This window comes from Scleropages formosus, chromosome 15 (assembly GCF_900964775.1).
Source record: "Scleropages formosus chromosome 15, fSclFor1.1, whole genome shotgun sequence".
NCBI classification, from domain to species: Eukaryota; Metazoa; Chordata; class Actinopteri; order Osteoglossiformes; family Osteoglossidae; genus Scleropages; species Scleropages formosus.
Window position 1 is genome coordinate 27,539,158 of NC_041820.1, and position 18,456 is coordinate 27,557,613.

The 18,456-nt window shown below is 47.1% G+C and overlaps 1 protein-coding gene across 3 annotated transcripts; it reads left to right on the top strand.

Annotated features, from left to right (window-relative positions):
* Positions 1-4,345: 4,345 nt before the first annotated feature.
* pomt2 (protein-O-mannosyltransferase 2) lies at positions 4,346-18,456 on the top strand. 3 transcript variants are annotated; one of them, XM_018746120.2, is made up of 21 exons: positions 4,346-4,877; positions 5,219-5,303; positions 6,332-6,436; positions 6,783-6,891; positions 7,194-7,302; positions 7,919-8,078; positions 8,181-8,287; positions 9,969-10,051; positions 10,228-10,337; positions 10,478-10,544; positions 10,647-10,707; positions 10,809-10,887; positions 11,342-11,493; positions 11,847-11,938; positions 12,057-12,133; positions 12,263-12,334; positions 12,468-12,527; positions 13,098-13,203; positions 13,301-13,441; positions 13,650-13,761; positions 17,372-18,456. In XM_018746120.2, exons 1-21 carry the CDS (start codon positions 4,624-4,626, stop codon positions 17,475-17,477), a joined length of 2,247 nt encoding a protein of 748 aa, XP_018601636.1. In that variant the 5' UTR covers positions 4,346-4,623; the 3' UTR covers positions 17,478-18,456. The 3 variants fall into 3 exon arrangements, with proteins under 3 accessions (XP_018601636.1, XP_018601638.1, XP_018601637.1); XM_018746122.1 differs by having other exon boundaries at positions 17,809-18,456; XM_018746121.2 differs by having other exon boundaries at positions 10,478-10,535.

An 18,456-nucleotide genomic window follows, 5' to 3' on the forward strand; every position in this document is an offset into this window, starting at 1 on the left:
ATAAAAACTGCTCTAGGGCTGGGACTGAGTGCCGCATTGTGCAACTGGATCCTGGATTTCCTCACCAACAGACCCCAGCGTGTGCGGATTGGCAGTAATACCTCCTCCCCACTGATCCTCAACACTGGCACTCCATAGGGAAGTGTCCTGAGCCCAGTGCTATACTCCTTGTTCACACATGACTGTGTGGCCAGTCACAGCTCTAACACCAACATAAAGTTTGCTGACGATAGCACCATTGTGGGTCTGATCACCAACAACGATTAAGACGGCCTACGGAGAGGAGGTGAGGCTCCTGGCAGAGTGGTGCCAGGACAACAACCTGTCTCTAAATGTCAGTAAAACTAAGGAGCTGGCGATTGACGTCAGGAAACAGGATACGGTTCAGGCACCCATCTACGTAGGAGGGGACATGGTAGAGAGGGTCAACAGCTTCAAATTCCTCGGGGTCACCCTCACTGCCAAACTCACATGGACTGAGCACACAGCATCAACCATCAAAAAGGCCCATCAACGCCTCAACTTCCTCAGGCATCTGAAGAAAGTCAGGATGTCCACTACAGTCCTCACCACTTTCTACAGGTGTGCTGTGGAGGACAAGAAAGCCTTACAGAGGCTGGTCAAAACAGCTCAGGAAATCATCGGCACACAGCTACCAGCAGCCGAGGACACCTGCACCACACGCTGCCTCAGAAAGACAATGGGCATCATGAGAGATCATAGTCACCCCGCGTGGGCACTTTTCTCTTCCCTGCCATCTGCAAAATGGCTTAGGTCTATTCGAACCCGCATAGCTAGGTACAGGAACAGCTTTTACCCCACTGCTGTAAGAGTATACAACACTCACCAATCTGCCACCTTTAGTAAATAGAGTTGGACTGCTCCCCCCAAGCAAATTGATAAATTACACTGTCACTTTAAGCATTCTCATTCTCACGTTCTGAGTTCTCTGGCTGTCTATTGGCATTATTGTTATTACTGTTACCGTTATCATTAGCGTTATTGCTATTGCATTACTCACTGTCATTGTCATGTTTGCAGCATTTGTATTGTCTCTCTTGTCCATCGTCTGTGGAGAAGCATTCAAGAAGAATTTCATGATACTTGTACATGGTACTTGTACCTATGACAATAAACTTGAAACCTGAAACTAAAAGATGAACCTAATATTCTTAAAGAAGAGGTTATTGCTGGTTAAAGGTCTTGTCGAATAACAAATCACCAGGAATAGATGGAATCCCAATTGAACTGATCAAAGAATCTGAAGGTGCCATTATGGCTCTTACAGTTACGTCAGCAGATCTGGAAGCAAAGCTCGTGGCCAGTGGATTGGACAAAATCGGTCTTTGTCTCGATACTTAAAAAAAGGAGACACCAAGGATTGTGAAAACTACCGAACGATTACTCTCTCTCACGCCAACAAAATCTTGCTGAAAATAGTCCTGTGGCGACTGAAATCATAAGTAGAGTGGGAATTGCCAGAAGTTCAAGCAGGATTTAAAAGAGGTCGAGGAACGAGACATTATTGCCAACGTGAGATGGATATTGGAAAAGACCAAGGAATATCAAAGGCCTATTTATCTTTGCTTCATTGACTCAAGCAAGGCATTTCACTGTGTTGATCATGACAAACTGTGGGTAACTCTGGCACAGATGGAAATACCAAAGCACAAAATGCAGCTAATTAGAGATCGATATGAAAATCAGGAAACTGCAGTACGTACCGTATATGGCAACACAAACTGGTTCCAAATAAAACGAGGAGTGAGGCAGGGCTGCATATTGTCACCTTACCTTTTCAACTTGTATGCCGAAGCAATATTTCGTAGAGATACCTCATCAGAAGAACGAGTTGGTTTAAGTGTTGAAGGCAGAAATATAACCAATTTGCGATATGCTGACGATACGACGATGTTAACTAGTGGCAAAGAAGACATGGAATATTTCTTAAGGAAGGAGAAAAGCCGTAATGTGGGTCTACACTTACACTTATTTAGCAGATGCTTTTCTCCAAAGCGACTTCCAATGAATTCTGTGTAGTGTTATCAGCCCACACAGCTTATTCACCGCGGTGACTTACACTGCTAGATACACTACTTACACTGGATCACTCAGCCAGTCTAGCATTAAACATCAAAAAGACGAAAATTATGACTACGGAAAAAATTGAGAACTTTGAGCTTGATGGCGAAGAAATAGAAATTGTGAAAAACTTCAACCTGCTGGGCTCTTATGTAAACAACGAAGCAACTAGCAGTGAAGAAATTCTACATAAGATCACTCTAGGCAGAACATCAATGAAAGCTCTCAATAAGGTGTTCAAAAGCAAAGACATAAGAATCCAGACTGAGATGTTCAGGCACTTGTGTTCTCAATAGTAAACTACAGGTGTGGAAGTTGGGCGGTGCGGAAACAAGACAGAAAGACGATAGAGTCATTGAAACTTTAGTGTTGGAGAAGGATATCGTGTGTTCCGTGGACAGCTAGAAGAACAAACAAGTTTACTGTAGAAGCAATAAAGCCAACCATGTCACTCGAAGTTCAGTCAATGAAACTACGCCCATCATACTTTGGCCACACAATTAGAAGAGAACGATCACTAGAGAAGGAAATCATGATCGGAAAGACTGAAGGAACAAGGAGAAGAAGAAGACCCACAATGAGATGGCTCGATACATTGACAACAAAAATGGTGACGACACTGGAAGAGCTCGCCAAACTAGCACAAAACCGTTTTCTAAAGATCTTAAATCAAGTCAACTCTAAACCATAAGACCCAACCCTAACTATTACTAAACCCTAAGCAATTAGCCCCAACCATTACTATACCCTAACCTACCCTAATACAACCCCAACCTAACCTAAGGCTAATGCAACCGTAACCTAACCAAACCCTATTCTAACTTTAAGCTAACAATGTAACACTAACCTAACCAATACTAATCCCTAACCCCTAACTATAACCCTAAGCCCTAATCCTATTACTAAAGTCTAACCCTAACTCCAAACCCCTAACTGTAGCCGTAAACAGTAAGCGCTGAACATTATACCCTAACCTACCCTAATGCAACCGTAATCTAACCATAACCAAACTGTAACCCTAACTAAACCCTATTCTAACCTCAGTTGTAAACCTAAACTAACGTAACACGAACTAAGAATTACTAAACCCTAACCCCAAACCCCTAACCCTAAAAAGTAAGCTCGAGCCATTATTATACTCTAACCTACCCAAATGTTGGTTTCCTCCGGGAGCTCTGGTTTCCTCCCACAGTGCGAAGACATGCTATTTAGGTTCCCCCATAGTGTGCGAGTGACAGAGTGTGTGTTCCACTGATATTTGGATGAGTGACCCAGTGTAAGTAGAGTATCTAGGAGTGTAAGTCACCTTGCTGAATAAGGTGTTTGGGCTGATGACACTACACAGAGCTCATTGGAAGTCGCTTTGGAGAAAAAAAATCTGCTAAATAAAGTAATACAGTATAACGTCCAGGAATTCCATGCTGTGTTGCCTTCTGGGGCAGAAATCAAAGCATGTGGCCATTTCTGCACCTGATGTCAGTCTTTTACATGAGCTGGGAACACATTCAAGATGCCAGAAAGCAGTTAACCAAAAAAATGAATAAATGAGCGGGAAAAAAATACCGGCTTAGTCTCCCGTTTACCCGTGCGCCACGCGCGCCACCTTGCGGATGACGTCATTACTGCACGAGGCCGAGCGCCAGGCCCAAATTGTTAATAATGAAAACATTGCAAAAAGAAAATATCGCGCAGAGACAAGTGAACAAATGACGAGAGGAGAAAGAAGACAGGAGAGAGGAGAAGGGAGACGACACGAAAGCCCAGATCAGCACACAATGTTCTTCTAGTTTTATCATTTCTGTGTCATCATCATGAATGAAACCAAAGAAAGTTTTGCCACTAAATTTACTCAGTTATGAAGTTTTGCAAGTAGCAAAATTAATCACTATTAATTTAATATCTGGGACACGAAAGGCCATGGTATTCATAATGTTTCTCTCGTCAGAAACCAACTGAACTTGCAAATAGTAATACCACCTCCGGACAAAAAGAAAATATTATTGCATAAATATTAAAAATCAGTGCTAAAACCACACAGGTTTTCCAATCCAAACCTCCGAAACTTCGCTTCACAAATTGCGAGCGAACTGTTCAGTCATCATTTCATTCACACATCACCGCCCCAGTGTGAAGCAGCGGCTCCCGACTAATGGCTGAATGTGACGTACGACTGTCCCGCTGGCTTCTGGGAAATATAGTTCTCTTGCTCCATTTGGAGCATCCCGGGATCCTGCGGGGAAATACATCTCCCAGAAACTCGCTCTCCATTGCGTTGGACACGCGGGCCACGAAATAGCCGTTAGCGCGTAATCACATACGATACATGTGTAGAAACTGAAGTAGAAGCGTTTAGCTGCATTTCAGGTGTGCTGTATACCTGCTGCAGACACGCGCAGTGTGTGTGTGTGTGTTAGTTCGCTGCGGGTGCGATGAGCGTCGATGAGCCCCGCGCACGGTGACAGCGTGAGTGCGACGTGGACGAGCCGCGAGCTCCTGACCTGACCTGACCCGACCCGTAGTTAAGGGTTGCGGCGCGTGTTGATGGAATCGCTGTATTGCACGCGACACCGCGCCCACCGGGAGATCCCCCCCGCGAGGAGGCGCAGAGGGGGCTGCAGAGGGGCCGATCATCATGGGGAGGAGCGGCACGCCGCCACGGGACGCGAGTCCACAGCGGAGCCGAGCAGCAGCATCGCGAGCCGTGGAGGACGGTGTCGTAGCCGCCTCGTGCTGCTCGTGTCCGTCCTCTCGTTGTGCACGCGCTTCTACAGAATCCTGGAACCTGCGCACATATGGTGAGGCGGTGCTCTGTTGTCTGTGTCTCCTGTGTGTCCAGCAGGGGGCGTGGTGACTGTGGGGGGGGGAGGTAATTAATTAGAGTTAGGCAATTAATTCTGTGCTGCTTTACACAGTTATGCAGTAGGGTTTTCTTACAGGGTAAGTACTTTGATCAGTGGTACTGCTGCAGCAGCAGTGGGATTCAAGCCAACAACCTCGAGGTTGCGAAACAACGGCCCTAAGCACCGCAGCACCTGCTGGGCAAGGTGTCCGTTCGGGCTAAAGTAGCACAGATGTGTTGCTCTTCAGCGGTGATCTCTCTCTCTCTCTCTCTCTCTCTCTCTGTGTGTGTTCACAGCTGGGACGAGACCCACTTTGGCAAAATGGGCAGCTATTACATCAACAGGACCTTTTTCTTCGACGTCCACCCGCCGCTGGGAAAAGTAAGTGTCTGCTGGCAGCGCCTTCATCGCTTTTGGACCCTGCGTCACAAAGTGTGCGCGTTACATCACGCTGATTTAAATCAACAATTTTCTTACATGTAGTGACTTTTTTTTTTTCCTTCTTCTTCACTATGTTTATGTTTCATCAAATCTTAGAATGTTTGTTTGGTAACGTGTTTAGAAGCACTTGAAAGCAGCTTTAAATGACTGGAAACCATCAGCGCAAAGTGCTTAAATGAGTAAAAAAAGTGAACCGAATTAATAGCGACAAGGATGTAGGAGAACTAAACCACAGTGTTTAACACACAAGTCAGCTTTAAACATAAATATGAAAAAAAGCACACACACGCACTGTCTGAAGCCACTTGTCCTGACCGGGGTCGCGGCAAACCGGAGCCTAACCCGGCAACACGGGGCATAAGGCCGGAGGGGGAGGGGACGCACCCGGGACGGGACGCCGGTCCGTCGCAAGGCACCCCAAGCGGGACTCGAACCCCAGACCCACCGGAGAGCAGGCACAGGCCAAACCCACTGCGCTGCCATGCCCCCCATGACAAAAACATGTGAAAAATTAAATTACACCACAACTTTTAGATAACGATGACATTATCGTTCTTGGTTCGCCGACTCCAACAGTTTTACTAAAAGTGCGGGTCACTTCTGCCACCCCCAGCTCGTGTTCCCAAGTTCGGACCGGACGAGTCCGTAGGTGCTAAAGACGCTCCAGCGGAGGATCCATAGGGGAGGGAAGCTGGTTGACAGCAGCCATGGATTCCGCATCGATGACATCATTTTTAACAATTTTAAACACACACACACATTTCTGAACCGCTTGGAGCCAGAGCCTACCCGGCAAACAGTTTTTACAGTTTTCTGGAATAATGCACACACTTCAGCAACATTGCTATTATAATAAATGTTTAGAGTTGCAGATTTAAAAAAAAAAAAATTAAAACTTTTTAACTTCCAACCCTGGTGTGTGAAGCGCATTTGAAACATGTTGACACCCTGCTTCTCCTGTCTCCCAGATGCTCGTCGGCTTGGCCGGCCACCTGAGCGGCTACGACGGCACATTCCCCTTCGTCAAACCGGGGGACGGATATGAGCATCACAAATACTGGGGGATGAGAGGGGTAAGTTTTACCCTGTGCCTGGGCTCACTTTTAATATTTTGCTATGATGATGTGTTTGGGGCAGCTGGTTGCATAGCGGTTACAGCTGCTGCCTTTGGAGCAAAAGTTGCAGGCTTGAATCCCACATCCAGCTGTAGTGCCTTGAGCAAGGTACTTACCATAAGTTGCTTCAGTAAAATTACCCAGCTGTAAAAAAGGGTAAATAAATAAGTCGCTTTGTACAAAAGTGATAGGTAAATAGAAATGTTTAGATCATATACATTTTTTTTTCTTTTTTTTATTTTTATTTTTAAATAAAAAATTCACCTTTTCGTGGTTTGACCCTCATATCTGGTTCTGGCTGCAGTTCTGTGCTCTGCTGGGGTCCTGCCTGCCCCCTCTCGCCTACCTCACGGTGCTGGAGCTCTCCCAGTCCACACCCGCAGCCCTCGTCGCCGCTGCTGCGCTCGTCTTCGGTGGGTGTCAGTCGCCATGGAAACAGACTGTTTCTGTGATCAAGGATGCTCCCTGTTTGCACACCCTGGCTCGCGTGAAGGAACTGCCCTCGGCTTCTCTGATACATGGAGCAGAAATATGAGCAACAGCCCAGATTGGCTTCACTCGTGATGAAAGCTGATGGTTTGAATATAGGAAGTGTGAGATGTTGCAATGCTCCTTTCTTTCGAAGAGCTTTTTCTTGAGTGTTTACTTGGTGATGATTATGAGGATTTTTCAAAGTTCATCGGTCACTGAACCTGTCTTGGTGTTTGATCCCCAGACACAGGCTGCATCACCATCTCCCAGTATATCCTGCTGGACCCCATCCTCATGTTCTTCATAATGGCCTCAGTTCTGAGCATGGTCAAATTCAACCTGCAGGCCAACAGGTAACACCCAGCACACGGTCTCACGCCCCCTGTTGCGTGCAACAAATGTGGGTGTTTCCCAACTCCAGGACCGCGGTGTTGGATGTGGGTCCACCTGGCCATCACATCAGCCTGTGTGGAGTTGCATGCTCTCCCTGGGTTTGTGTGGGTTTCCTTGGGTGCTCTGGTTTCCTCCCACAGTCAGAAGACATATGGTTCAGGTGAATTTGTGACTCTGAATTGCCCTTAGTGTGTGTTTTGTTTATGTTCACATTTAACTTTATAGCTGTCACTTTTCGCCAAAGTCACTTAGTTTTATGCTGCTTGCAGAGATTTAGCCATTTATAAAACCTGGTAACTTTTACTGCATCGCTTCAAGGTCGGTGCCTCGATCTCGGGCATTACAGCAGGAGCTGGGATTCAATGCCGAGTGCCAGCTCTAAGTGCTGCGCCACCTGCTGACCTGAATTGAAGTGCTCCGTTGGGTGGATTCGTCGATAATTGATAAACATAGTTTGGGTGGTGTGTCTTTGGAAAGAGGTGTCGTCTAAATATGAATTAATGCTGTTTTTACGCACTACTGCTGGAATGGATTATGACGCCTGTTATCTCCACTCACGTTTCACACATTGTCCAGGCCCTTCGGGGCTCCCTGGTGGCTGTGGTTGGTGCTGACGGGAGCGAACTTGGCCGGCGCTCTTGGGGTGAAGTTCGTGGGGCTCTTTGTCATCCTGCTGGTGGGGCTGAACACGGCCGGCGACCTCTGGAGGCTGCTGGGAAACGTGGACGTCCCTCTGGTACCCGTCCGCACGCACAAAGACGTGCGCCTGCCCAGTGAGCGAATGTAAATTAGCAGGAAGGGAGGGCAAAAGACGTTCTTCTGCGTCTCCGTCTGACAGGTGGAGTTTGGGAAGCATCTTCTGGCCAGGGTGTTGGGGCTCATCCTGCTCCCCCTCTCCTTGTACATCGTGATCTTTGCTGTCCACTTTGCTGTCCTGAACAAGAGGTGGGTGCAGTTTCACTTTCTCACTAGTGTGAGTCTAAGAGCATGTTGTCAGCAGTATTTGTGAATCAAAGTATCAACTATACCATAGTGTGTGTGTGTGTGTGTGTGTATGTGTGTATAATATGTATATAATATATACACACATACACAATATGGTATATCCTTTTTTTTTTTTTTTTTTTTTTTTTTTTTTAAACCCTGAAGATTAATGCATTCTCTAACAGTATGGTACAATATTAAGACCCACGGTATGCTTGAATAATCTTACCACCTTAATTAGCTTCCATCTAATACACCGTAGACTCGATGTGACGGTTGGAGCCCAGTCCCACTCTGCTCTTCATGGTTCACGTCAGATTTAACGCAGTGCGTTTACCGCTGATGAACTTTTAACGTTGTTGATTTTTCACACACCCCATGGAGTGATCAGCAGTGTTTCTATCTGCACCATGATGTCCTGTGAATAAGCGTTACTGCCCAACCCCCTAAGGCAGCGGAGGCTTCAGCAGCTTGGAGACCTCATTTCAGTGCTGGAATCGGGAATGCGGACAGAATTCATACCCTTCATATGAAATTGATTATTGAAGTTGCAGAAAGGGAGAAGCGGAAGACAAGGAAGGAGTTCACTTTACTCGTTTATTAAGAAACCCCGCAGTGTGATGAGGTGTGTGTTGTGTCGACGCCATCAATCGCTTCTTTCACACTGTTATGTTAATGCAAAAACGCTTGCTTTGTTACTGCCACATTCTTAATCTTTATGTGCTTATCAATATATTTTTTTAATTGATAATGATGGAGCGCAAGTATTTTTTTATCTGGACGTGTGAATTTTGTTCTTGGCAATAAAACACCAAAAAAATTAAGCAAATTCTTTTTTCCAGCATTGAAAAAATGTACAAGATTGCTATGTCTGCTGTTACGGTAATTATTTGCAGTTGTGTACTTTGGTGGTTTCTCTCAAAGGAAACATTGATAAGTTTACATTAAAATACGTAGATTTGACAGAGTGCTGACTTGCTTATAGCATGGTCCAAAATTCTGGACCTCATCTCATCTCTCATATTGGGTTTACAGTACAGTACTACATTATATCTTTTGGGGGGGGACAAGTCCGCTTATGTTCATTTAGGAGATGCTTTTCTCCAAAGCAACGTACATTTGAGAGAATAAAAAGTATGTCACATCAATAGGAAGAGCAAAATGGCGGAGCTCACTAATTGACTGTACAGTCCTCTCTAATTATTGGCCCCTTCATGAAAATGAGCAAAAAAATTGTAAAAATGACACATGGAAAAATGAAACACGTAATGGGGTTTTTTTTTTTTTTTTTTTTTTGAGGAAATCGGAGTGTTCAAAAAACTGTTTGGAAAATATGTGTTAAATGTGTATGACTTGCATGTTTAAGCCCAAAATATCGCCACTTTTATATATTAATTTAAGACTATAGATCTCTGTCTGTTGGGGAAATGCACGTTTTCTTCTGAGTTGTGTGTCGCTTTGTGGAGAAGCGTTTGCTCCCTGAATCAGTGTGTGTGAGATACCCGGCACATGACGTGTAAGGAATGGAGAGTACAGTATGACGTGATGAATAATGACTGACTAATGGCGGATGCAGCTGAGTGTGTGGTAAGGTGTGCAGTAAAGGTGTATGAAGCGCTCCCTGTTTCCTCCTCTTCCCCAGCGGCCCGGGAGACGGCTTCTTCAGCTCGGCCTTCCAGTCACGGCTGGTCGGGAACAACCTGCACAACGCCTCCATGCCCGAGTGTGCGTTCCCCTTTGCCCCCAGCACGCTCGCCACAGCTTCCTCCTCCGCGTTCGTTCCCTGCCGATGTTGCGCTGGGCTGGATTGAGCAGAATCGGAAACGTAGGTGCCGTAATTTCCCACAAGTCCTGTTAGTTGTGACGCCGCTGTGCTTCTTCCCCGATGCCCGCTGTTGCAGACCTGGCCTATGGCTCCACCATCACCCTGAAGAACGTGCGCATCGCTGGCGGCTACCTCCACTCCCACTGGCACCTGTACCCAGAAGGGGTGGGCGCCCGACAGCAGCAGGTGGGCACCCTTCTGACCGCGGTTGCTTTGGCTGCACCTCATGCAGTACCCTGTTCTCACAGATGAGCACCGATGTGTAAGGAGGCGCCCCGGTGGATTGGCCCCAGAGCCTTGGCTAACTGCTCCGCTGCCCCCTGCAGGTCACAGCCTACCTCCACAAGGACTACAACAACCTGTGGCTGGTCCGCAGGCAACGCGGTGAGGATGGTGAGCGAGCGCACGGGTTCACGTTAACCCAAATCCACACGATCGGTGAATTTCGAATGGTCGGTGGCGTGACCCCCTCTGGAACTCTCCTCTGTGCACTAGATCAGTCTGGATCTCCAGACCTCGTTCGTCATGGTGACGTTGTCCGACTGAAGCACAAAGAGTACGCCCCCGCCGCCTGCAAAACAATTCTCTACTGCCGACATCTGCTTTGCGCACACAGTGGAGGAAGTGTCCTTGAAAACGTGAACTGTTCTTCAACAGGACCACTCGTAATCTTCACAGCCACCTCCAGGAGGCGCCCCTCACTAAGAAGCACCTGCAGGTCACAGGCTATGGATTTGTGAGTAGTGTCATGAGTGTGAGCACCCTGCTCCGCTGCTGAAAATGCTGTTGCTGTATTTCACTCCTGATTCAGATGATGGTGATGATAATGCGTAATGTCAAACGAGGACAAAGTGGAGAAAAGCCAAACTGAAATCATGATGCCGTGTTTGCTTTTGTAGGTACTAGATATTACAGTAGCACAGAGAACATAGTAATCCTGTGTAAATTGCTTAACGGGGAACAGAAATTTACTGTCCGCAGTAATTCTCAGGAAAGTGGCTCCACATGCACGTATTATACAGCAAATGGAAATGCACTTATCACATTATTCATGCTTTTCATGTCTTTTATGACTAAACAGAGAGTTGGTCTCACTGCTACCCCATGCAGAATGTGGTGTCTGTGTGTGTGAGAGAGAGTGAGAGAGAGATGGCCTTGCCTTTCTCAGTGACTTTTCTGTGGTGCTACAGAATGGGACAGGTGACCTCAACGACCTGTGGCAAGTAGAGGTGTGTGGGGGCCGGCCTGGCGATCTGGTCAAGGTGCTGCGCAGCAAAGTGCGACTGGTGCACCGCTCCACGGGTTGTGTTCTGTACTCCTCTGGCAAGACCCTGCCCAAATGGTGAGAGCACCCCTGTTTCTTGAATTGCTGCGATGGAAAGCAAATCCTTTATTCAAAATGGCTCCAGTGTGGTGTAATGAGTTCCCTCTGTTCCTTGGAACTGCTGAATCCCTATCAGTGTTCAAGAAGGGTCTCAAAGGCATCTCTTTTGGATCCACTTCTTTTCCCATCTCATATGAGCTCCATAAGCTTGCATTACATTATCTGTTGAATGTGTTTTTGGGTTTGAACTCTGGTTTTTTTTTTCTTTAAAAGAGGTTGAGACAGGTGGATTAGCTTCTACTTGAATTTTGAGTCAGTATGTTGAGTGATAGCACCCAGAGTGTGTTGTTTCCATGGTGTTTGTTTTCAAGGGGATGGGAACAGGTGGAGGTGACGTGCAGCCCATATCTAAAGGAGACACCCAGCTCCCAGTGGAATATTGAGGACCACATAAATCCCAGGTGTAAGTGTAGGCGTGCCACCTGTGTGTTGATGTACTGCAGTAACACATTGGGTTTACTCTGCTCATTCTTAAGAAATCCCCTTCCTCCTCAACACGCAGTCCTGTCCTGTGTCCACAGTGCCCAACATCAGCCTGGCAGTGCTAAAACCTTCCTTCCTGGAGATCCTCCTTGAGTCTCACATCGTCATGATCAGGGTGAGTCAAGGTTATAAGGTCAACAGGTTTTTGCAGTAAGATGAGATCTGCGGTCAGGACTGCCTGCCCGAGACTTTCACACAATCCAGGGTTTTTGTTAGTTGAATGATGGCTGACGTTCTGTCTCAGGGCAACAGTGGTCTGAAGCCCAAGGACCATGAAGCTGTCTCCAGGCCATGGCACTGGCCTATCAACTACCAGGTGAAGGACCTTCCCTTCTGAGACTCAGATTAGAGGCCGGGGTGGTCAGAAACATCAGTGGCCTGCAAATTTGTTCCAGAATGTGAAATGTGATACAGTGGGTAAAAATCCAATGCTTTTGCCTTTCTTTCAGGGGTTAAGGTTCTCTGGAGTAAATGAAACAGAGTATCGTGTGTATCTGCTTGGAAATCCAGTAAGTGCTTAGGTTCTATGCTCCCTGTTTTTTTTCTCGTCCTGGTGAAGTTTTACACTGTGTGTTTCACCAAATGCGGTATCCATCTTCAGTGAACATTACTTTATTTATTCATTTAGCAGATCGTTTGCCAGCTGATGGAGCAGCAGATCCATTGGTTGTTTTGTAGGCAGTAACCAGAGTCTCTAGAATTTGATGCAAACACCTATAGGAAGCCAGTGCAGTGACAGGAGAAGGGTGATGCATGGGAACGCTTCTGCGGGTCAAACACTCGTGCAACAGTATTTTGTATCAGTTGTAGAGGTTTGATAGCAGAGGCAAGAAGGCCAAACAGGAGAGAGCTTCAGCAGTGCTGGTGAAATATCACTTGAGTCTTAATAGCAGGCAAAGCAGGTGACATGAGTGAGCTGTCCAGTTTGATAGTTCTTTAAACATCAGTTCTCTAAACCACTATTTAGCACGTTTGTTGAAGTGTGTTCAAGACTTTCTTTCTTTGTATTACCCAGCTTCACAAAAGGCAATCAGGTTTTTTCAGGCTAACAAAGTGTGCCTGTTCTGTCCTTGTGCTAGGTGATCTGGTGGTTCAACCTGCTCTGCATTTGCTTGTATGTGGTCATGGCGACGGCTGTGGCCGTGGCACTCCAGAGAGGAGTCGCCCTCAGTAGGCAGGGACAAGGTCAGAGAAGGGATCTCAAATTTCCACTCATTGTCTACTCAGTTTGGTGGTATCTCCTCATCGGGATCCCTGCCCAAGCATTCTTTAAATGTCCTAGAACGTTGCCGGGTGCTACTGGATGGTGGCGGGCTGCTCCTCCTGGGCTGGGTCCTGCACTACCTGCCTTTCTACACCATGGGCCGCATCCTCTACTACCACCACTACTTCCCAGCCATGCTCTTCAACAGCATGCTCACAGGTAGGTACTAGGGCAACTGCCTCCAGCCTCCCAGCTACATGTGCGGCACATGGCTCCTCCTCGACATCCTTGGCACCCTTTTCTCTTTGTTTTCAAGTACATCTCATAGGACCTCCTTGTTTGTGTGGGTCACCGGGTACCCTTACCCGTCTCCCGAATCTATGTGGAAGTGTCAGTTGTATGGCTGTTACTGTCCTCTGTACTCCAGGCGTCACCTGGGATGTCCTCCTGCAGAGCGCAGACCTGGTGTTTCCTCCTTCTGTGGCCTCGCACCTGCGGAGAGGGGCACATACCCTGCTTCTCTCTGCCTTCCTTTACAGGTGAGACTGGTGGCTGCGCTGCACCTCAGTGGTGCTTGGTGTTCAGCACAAGGCAGCAGGTGTATTCAAGGAGACGAGTACAAAGAGTTGAGGTTTCAGGTCTCCAGGCTTGTTGATCTGACTGTTCGGAGATGCAGCGTAGATATCATACATGTGGGATACAGGGTTTTGGTAAGCACATAAATTTTATATTATTATATTAAATTATTTTACAACGTGTACCCTACCCGGAACAGGGTCACCGGGACCTACCCCTGGAGCCAGACCTGGGGGCAGTGTTCCTGGGCGAGTGCCTGGTGGATGGGCAGCCCACGTAACCCAGCCGGGCTTGGCCCGAAAAGGCAACGTGGGGGGCGCCATGTGGGCCCACCACCTGCAAGGTCCAACAGGGGGGTTAGGTGCAATGCCTTCCAGGCAACAGGAGGGGGCAGGGTGGTGCATGGCGTCGCGGTCCCTTGCAGCAGAAACTGGCTCTTGGCACGTGGAACGTCACCTCACTGGGGGGGGGGGGGAGCCAGAACTGGTGCAGGAGGTTGAGAAATACCAACTAGATATAATTGGGCTCATCTCCAGTCAGAGTGTCGGCTCTGGAATGAAACTCCTCGATAGGGGGTGGTCTCTGTCCTACTCGAGTTGCAGAGGGTGAGAGGCACCGAGTGGGCGTGGGGATACTCACAAGCCCCCAGCTGGCTGCCGTACAGTTGGAGTTTGTCCCGGTGGACAAGAGGGTCGCCTCAGTGTGACTTAAGGTCACAGAGAGGAAAACTGATTGTTGTGTGCGTATGCACCAAACAGCAGTTCAGAGTATTTGACCTTGGAGAGAGTGGATGAGGTTCTGGATAGGGCTCTACTCCATAGTCCTGCTGGGGGACTTCAACGCTCATGTTGGCAATGACTGTTGGAATCTGGAGGGGGGTGGTTGGGAAGAACGGCTTCCCCGATCTAAACCCAAATGTTGAAATGTTATTGGACTTCTGTGCTAGTCCTGGTTTGTCCATAACAAACATCATGTTCGAACGCAAGGATGCTCATAAGTGTACTTGGTACCAGAGCTCCTTGGGCCAAAGGTCGATGACTGACTTTGTAGTCATTTCATCTGACCTGAGGCTACATGTTCTGGACACTCGGGTGAAGAGAGACGCTGAGCTGTCAACCAATCACCATCTGGTGGTGAAAACTGATGGACAGACCCGGTGGACCCAAGTGTATACTGAGGGTGTGCTGGGAACAACTGTCGGAAGACCCTGTCCAGAATTATTTTAACTCCCACCTCCGTGAGAACTTCTCTCAGATCCCGGAGGAGGTAGGGGACATGGAATCTGAATGGACCCTGTTCAAAACCTCCATTGTGGAAGCAGCCAGGTGCAGCTGTGGCCAAAAGTTTGCCCAAGAACCCGCTGGTGGACACCGGTGATAAGGGAAGCCATCAAGCTGAAGAAGGAGGCCTTTAGGGACTGGTTGGCTCTGAGGACTCCTGATGGGAGTCCTGGCGGTACCCATCTGACTCAGCAGATGGGTACCGCCAGGCAAAAAAGGCGCCAGCAGCTGTGGTTACAGAAGCAAAATCTGGAGCGTGGGAGGAATTGGAGAGGCCATGGAAAATTACTTATGGTCGGCCTCAAAGAGGTTCTGGAGAACTTATCCGGCTGCTCAGGAGGGGTCGGAGGAGCTTCCCTCAAGCTGTGCTCAGCAAAGGTGGAGAAACTGATCTCAAATGAGGACATTGTCGGGAGGTGGAAGGAGCACTTTGAGGAACTCCTAAACCCAAGAAATATGCCTCTCTTACAGGAGTTATGGCCAGAGGCTTCCGGGACGTCAGAGTCCATTTCCCTGGTGAAAATCACTGAGGTAGTTGGAAAGCTCCACAGTGGCAAAGCACCAGAGGTCGAGGAGATTTCGCCCAGAACTGCTTAAGGCCCTGGATGTTGGGGGCAGTCATGGCTGACACGCCTCTGCAATGTTGCATGGACCTTGGGGACAGTGCCTTTGGATTGGCAAACTGAAGTGGTGGTCCCTATCTTTAAGAAAGGGGACCAGAGAGTGTGTGCCAACTACCGGGGTATCGCACTTCTCAGTCTCCCTGGGAAAGTCTACTGTACTGGAAAGGAGGCTCCAGCCAATAGTTGAACCGCGGATTGAAGAGGAACAATGCGGATTCCTTCCTGGTCGTGGAACAGCAGACCAGCTTTTTACCCTCACAGATAATTGAGGGGGTGTGGGAGTTCACTAATCCAGTCTACATGTGTTTTGTGGACTTAAGAAGGCCTACGACCATGTTCCCCAAGAAATTCTTTGGGAGGTGCTTCAGGAGTATGGGGTGCTCGGGCCACTACTGCGGGCCATTCAGCGTCTACACACGGTGCGAGAGCTGTGTCCGCAGACTCTGCATTAAGTCAAGTTCGTTGTAGGTGTTGGACTTGACTAAGGATGTGCCTTGTCCCCACTCCTGTTTGTGGTTTTCATGGACGGGATATCAAGGTGCAGTCAAAGTCAGGAGGGCATTCTATGTGGGAGTTGGAAGGTGATGTCTCTGCTTTTTGCGGAATGATGTTGCCGTTTTGGCACCGTCACATGGTTGCCTCCAACACGCACTGGAACGGTTTGCAGCCGAGTGTGAAGCGGCTGGTATGAGGATTAGCACCTCAAAACGTGAGTCCATGGTCCTCTCACGGAAAAGGATGACACGCCTCCTTCAGGTAAGGGGAGAGAATTTGCCCCCGGTGGAGGAGTTTAAGTATCTTTGGGTCTTGCTCACAAGTGAGGGGAGAAGGGAAGTTGAGATCGGCCGCAGACTGGGAGAAGTGGCAGCAGTAATGCGGTCGCTGTACCGGACTGTAGGGGTGAAGGGGGAGCTGAGCCATAAGGCAAAGCTCTCTATTTACCGGTCAGTCTACATCCCTACCCTCACCTTTGGTCATAAACTTTGGGAAATGACCGAAAGAATAAGATCACGGATACAAGCAACTGAAATGAGTTTTGTCCGCAGGGTGATGGTACTCACTCTACGTAACAGGGTGAGGAGTTCGCCCAGGAGGAACTCAAGAGTAGAACCGCTACTCCTCCACATTGAGAGGAGCCAGTTGAGGTGGTTTGGGCATCTGATAAGGATGCCCCCTGGGCACCTCCCTTCGGAGGTATAGCAGGCATGGCCAGCTGGGACGAGGCCTCGAGGTCAGCCCAAGACCCGCTGGAGGATTATATCTCCCAGTTGGCCTGGGAGCGGCTGGAGATCCCTCAGGTTGAGCTGGAGGATCTTGCGAGGGACAGGGATGTCTGGGCTTCTTTGCTCTCCCTATTGTCATCACAACCCTAGCTGCACAGGTGGTCAGGAAAATGGGATGGATGGATGGATGGATGAATACATTTTATGGTTCGAGGGAAGCATATAGAGAACATTATTTGCTTTTTTTACAGTGTGATGTAATTTAAACCCAGATGTAGCTCTGTATTGTAATCTAAAGGCATAAAATTAGTTTTTTTTTTTTTTTTTTTTTTTTTTTTTTTTTTTAAATAATTGTGAATGGTAGGATTTTACCCTATTGGCTTCTTGAGATAAGTAGGTTAAATGAAGCTTTTCTAGATGTTGTGACTCTCTTTTCACACTTTCCAGTTTTTACCTGTTCCACCCCCTCTCCTATGGCATGAGGGGACCCCTTGCCCATGATCCAACCAGTCCAATGGCTGGTCTCAAATGGATGGACTCCTGGGAGTTTTGAGGTGTTGACTACAAAAAGCCAGTTGCCTTCAAAAACCCCAAATGTTAACCTCCTTTTTACTTTGGATTGTGTTACTTTACACACTTACTGCAGTCCTGTTCAGATGCTAATACTGTATGCACAACATTTGGACCTGTAACGTGTGCTAATCGTAATACATCAGCTCTACATATGACATTATATAAAGACATGCTACATTATGTAAAATTTGTTTAAAAAAAAAAAAAAAGTAAAATTTTTTGGGGCAGGATATTTTTTATAATGTAGGTGATAGGCTTTGAGATTGCTTCACTGAGGTAAATGTCTAATCGTTTCACTTTCCTGGTTTTAGGCTGTGTGCAATTCAACAAACACACCTGTTGGTGAAATTATAATTCTGTACTGGCCACGGCAACTGCTAGAAATGACTGCTCTGCCCAGTGAAGCCTTGAGGAAACCTCAGTTTATTTGAGAAGAGGGAGCTTTGAAGATATTTTGACTGAGAAGCAGCATAGGGATAGAAGGACATGAAATTAGTTACCGTTAAAAGTATAGTTTACATCTGAAATGCAATAATGAGCAAAGTGCCTTTTAAGAAAGGTTATCAAATCCTTTAACTTGAAATGCTAAATATTTTATTGGAATGAAATGTTTTATTTGCTGTTCATTTAGTGGTTCAGTGTTTCATGAACAAAGTAATTCTATGGTTGCTACTGATAGGATGTCCACAAAATAGTGTATTGATAGGTACTTCAGTCTTTAAAATGTTAATACTTTTGGCAATAATATTGGTTTTAACATTGTAAATGTTTTTCCCCTCACCTTGTCTTCTGCGAAGAACCCCCCCCCCCCCCACAAATTCATCTCAAAATGATCTTAAGATAGTTTTTCACCATTAAAAATGTATAAATGCTGTTTGTGTGGTGGCTGCTATTTTTCCTGCCAGCCTAAGTAGATACTGTCAGTGATAGTATAGTGATTTAAAGACTATTTCTGCATT